Genomic DNA, 4,122 nt, shown 5'->3' with positions numbered 1-4,122 from the left:
CCTCTGAGGTATGCTAGTCTCGCGAGTTTGTTTATAGGAGCAAAGGAAGCAAAGTTTCCTTACTTTAGCAAAGGACAACCAGTCTCCTCTTGGCTTATATCGAAATCCTCTGACATTCTTCTTTACAAATCCTCGTTTTGTACTTCTAATTCTTGACCGTTGTTTTGTTTTGATCTCTCCGCTGCGCTTCCGCGTTCGTCACTTCTGAGCGGCGCATGCGCAACGCCGACTTCTTAAGTCATCCGCCCGGAACTGCTTCCGTGCAAGCTACATTAAAGTGATTATTACGTTTTGAATATGGATATTTTTCTTACAAAAACGCATCGGTTCGCTACAGAAGGCCTTTGTTCACCCCCCGGAGCCGTGTGAGACACTTTTTTTTAATGGATGGGCGCTTTTTATTGAACTTGTTTTGGACTGAAGCATGCAGCACCCGCTTGAGTGCCATGAAACAGCTTGAAAGATCAAAGACAATTTTTAATGTAACTCCGACTGGATTCGTCTGAAAGAAGAAAGTCATATACACCTAGGATGACTTGAGGGTGAGTAATTTATGGGCTAATTTTCATTTTTGGGTGAACTAACCCTTTAAGTGCAGGCAATGCAGTGTTGCCAGATATTGCTATAAAACGAATAAAAACCGAAAAATAAATAAAAACAAAGAAATTATTTAAAATCCTTGGAAATAAGATAAGATAAAGATATCACTGACCCTAAACGGCAACTTAAGTGAAAAAGACAAGTCCAAAAACACTTATAATAGCTGGATCTGGCAACACCGTCCGCGCCCTCGCTCACAACTCTCTCAAGACTCGTTCTCTCTGCCAGCGTCTCACAGCGATCATTTTCATACTACGAACATTCTTGCAAACTGTCTAAACTTGCAGACACTCCTATGAGGAGTTTTTCACAGCATACTAGTCATTCAGAGAACAAATTTTATTTTTGAACATGAACAATTTACAGAGGTCCGAACCTCTGTGACTTCATAGCTGTCTACGGGCCTGGTTTTACCTTTGAAACAGAATGTATTCTAATCACAGGGTAATGCCCATAGACCTCCATTGTAAGTGCTTTATTGTTAATGCAATATTCAACAAGCAATTCAAAATTATTTTCTATGGTTAAAAAAAAGAGAGATAAACTTATTTAATCAGGAACCTTCCTGTGAAAGACAGTTTGATATTCCACTTTGGAAAGATAGTTTGGTATTCCAACAGTAGCAGTAAATCGTTTGGCTTTAGAGAGTGTGCCACCAACATGAGCTTATTCAGCATGGTATACTAGTGGTAGAGTGGTGGTGAATTTGATATACAAGAGTTTAGAGAAGCAATAAAGTGGATAACTAAGAGTATTCAGTTCTTCATGTTACATCGCTGACAGGGTTACTGCATTTCAAAATCTAATTTACTGGTCATTTTAATTCTAATTTTATTGGTAATGCAGGCTAATTTGTACTAGTAAAATATAAATAAAATAAATATATAATACATGGTAACACTTTAGTATAAGGACCAATTCTAACTATTTACTAGTTGTTTATTAGCAGGCCTTTTATTAACATATTGGCTGATTATTAGCACTTATAAAGCAAATATTCTGCATAACCATATCCAGCATCCCTAATCCTACCCAATATCAAAAGTTAACTACCTAACTAACAGCAAATTAGGAGTTTATTGAGGCAAAAGTCTTAGTTACTGGTTTTTTAATAGCGAGAATTGGACCATAAATTAACGTGTGACCTAATACATAAAAATAAAAAATACTATAAATAAGATGAGAAAAAAATTAAACAAAAGTTACATTTAAATGTTATCACAACCTAATAACTGAAAGTATGAAAGATATAATTTCCTTTTAACATTTGGTTATGACTATTAAATATAATTGAATTTATTAGTGCTATTACATTAATAAATGTTATTAAAGATAAACTTTAAGTGGGTGCTAGATGATCAAAAATGGGGAAATGGCCATGCATAAATATCCAATATTGACTGATACCAATCAATTAAATCACTAACATCAGCCGATAACTAATATGGTGTAAATACATATATTACATCCTTCAAAATATATCAAATATATCTATAAATACTGTACTTATTTAAACCCTGTTAGATTCATTAAGCTGCCAAAGAAAGATTAGGTCATGAAAAAAGAAAAGCAATCCATGCTGCAGCCGAGGTTTTTACATAATTCTGAACCTACTTACTGTCACGTATATATCTGAGAACTGTACACAGGGTTGCTATGAACATTGACGCCACATTGGCTGTCATTCCTAACTTACCTTTCGTCTACCGACGGCTCCTTCTGTTGTAAGTGGGGTTTGACCCCCGTCATGGGTCGCACGTTTGTGGATAAGGCCTTGATTACATAGATGATCTCATTCTCCCGAGTTACATCGCTGTCATACCCTACACAGATGGAGAGACGCCTCACTTTTATATCATGACATGCGCATTTAAATGAACATTTTATCATATGATGGATGGCTACCCTCTTTCAATCTAGATGACAGTAATAACTGTTCTTTATAACTGATCTTTTTCACCTCCATCATCTTCGCTCTCGATGTCTGACTCCTCGCTGTCACACTGTCTGGCCTCTCGGCGGCCCTCGGTCTCATGGCTCCAGATCATCAGACAGGTGTCGGAGCCACCGACTGACGCCAGAAAAGAGTCGTCATGCGACCAGCGCACATTAGTCACATGGGTACTGTGGGCCATGTACTGCTTAAACTTTGCATATTTTCCCTATTAAGATCAAGAAAATGTTAACATGTATGAAGGTAAATGATAAATGAAAATATCTGAAATTAGAGCCGCCTACACTCGAAAAAGGCTAAACATCTATGTCATTTATAAGTGCATTTTTATATAGAGTATAGCCAAAAATCATGGTTTCTTGTTTAAACCTATTTAGTTTAGTTTTTCTGAAAGCAACTTACTCTCCCCATAAAAAAATTTAAAAGAAACCATTTTGTTTCTTCCACTTCACTTCTTGTCTGTTCTTCGTACTTTGCTTGCCAAAATAAATAAATAAATAAAACAGTGTTGATGTGCAGAACACATTTTGGCAAGCTTTAATGACTGCAGAAATTTTTGTGGATTTTGTTCATTTTTAGTATAGAGTTTTATAGAGTTTTTAGTAAATAACATAAAATATAATGCATATTTTAAAAAGACATCAGGATAAAGATTTATTTACAGTAAGTAAACTAAATTAAACACTGACTAACAAAATGTTGTTAGTTATAAACTAAGTGAAAAAAAAAATAATATAAATATATAATTTTTTTCTAATATTAAGTAAAAAATGTGAGGTTTGACCCACAACCATGAATATAATTTGAGAAAAACTAATATATTTGTCTGTGACAAATATTTTTCCAAAGTATCATTTTTCAGAGTATCAAAAATAAAGTACAAAGTATCATTTTGTACAGAGTATACATAATAATCTAATCTAATAATCAAATGAATCTTGATCCAAAATGAAAAAAATCAATCAATAAATAAACAAAAATTTAAAAAATCAATAAATAAAATCTAAATATAAAAATTTAAATAAACAGTTCCCTCCACTATTGGCACCCTTGGTAAATATGAGCAAAGCAATATGAGCGGCTGTGAAAATAAATCTACAATGTTTAACTGTTTGATTTTTCATACCAAAAAATGTACAAATGTCTAACCTTTCATTGAAGTAAAACAACTGAAAGTGTGGGGGGGGGTCTCATTATGAAATAAATGTTTTTCTCTAGCTCACGTTGGCCACAATTATTGGCACCAAATTATTGCAACATTCTTTTCCCAAGATAACAGCTCTGAGTTTTCTCGTGTAATGTCTGATGAGTTTGGAGAACACCTGACAAGAGATCAGAGACCATTCCTTCACACAGAATCTCTCCAGATCTTTCAGATTCACAGCTTCTTCTCTTCAGTTCTCCCCACTAATTTCAGGGTCAGGGAACTTGGACAGCCAGAAGCTTCATTTTGTGCTCAGTGACACATTTTTGTGTTGATTTTGATGTTTGTTTTGGATCATTGTTCTGATGGACGATCCAACCATGGCCCATTATAAGATTTCTAACAGAGGCAGTCAGGTTTAGAT

General features: G+C 34.7%; 1 protein-coding gene across 1 annotated transcript in view; it reads right to left on the bottom strand.

Moving 5' to 3' along the window:
- LOC107738277 (echinoderm microtubule-associated protein-like 5) overlaps positions 1-4,122 on the bottom strand; it is a gene marked incomplete at its 5' end in the record, with an annotated part of 58,553 nt that overhangs the window by 30,340 nt on the left and 24,091 nt on the right. Inside the window, 2 exons of the mRNA XM_016549993.1 lie at positions 2,297-2,423; positions 2,561-2,762. Of these exons, the coding sequence (XP_016405479.1) occupies positions 2,297-2,423; positions 2,561-2,762 (329 nt within the window). The remainder of the gene's footprint in view (positions 1-2,296; positions 2,424-2,560; positions 2,763-4,122) is intronic.

Source organism: Sinocyclocheilus rhinocerous, unplaced genomic scaffold (genome assembly GCF_001515625.1).
Source record: "Sinocyclocheilus rhinocerous isolate Xijiao unplaced genomic scaffold, SAMN03320098_v1.1 scaffold2028, whole genome shotgun sequence".
Lineage (NCBI taxonomy): Eukaryota > Metazoa > Chordata > Actinopteri > Cypriniformes > Cyprinidae > Sinocyclocheilus > Sinocyclocheilus rhinocerous.
The sequence above is the reverse complement of the archived record's forward strand: the minus strand, read 5'-3'. Positions and strand labels throughout refer to the sequence as shown.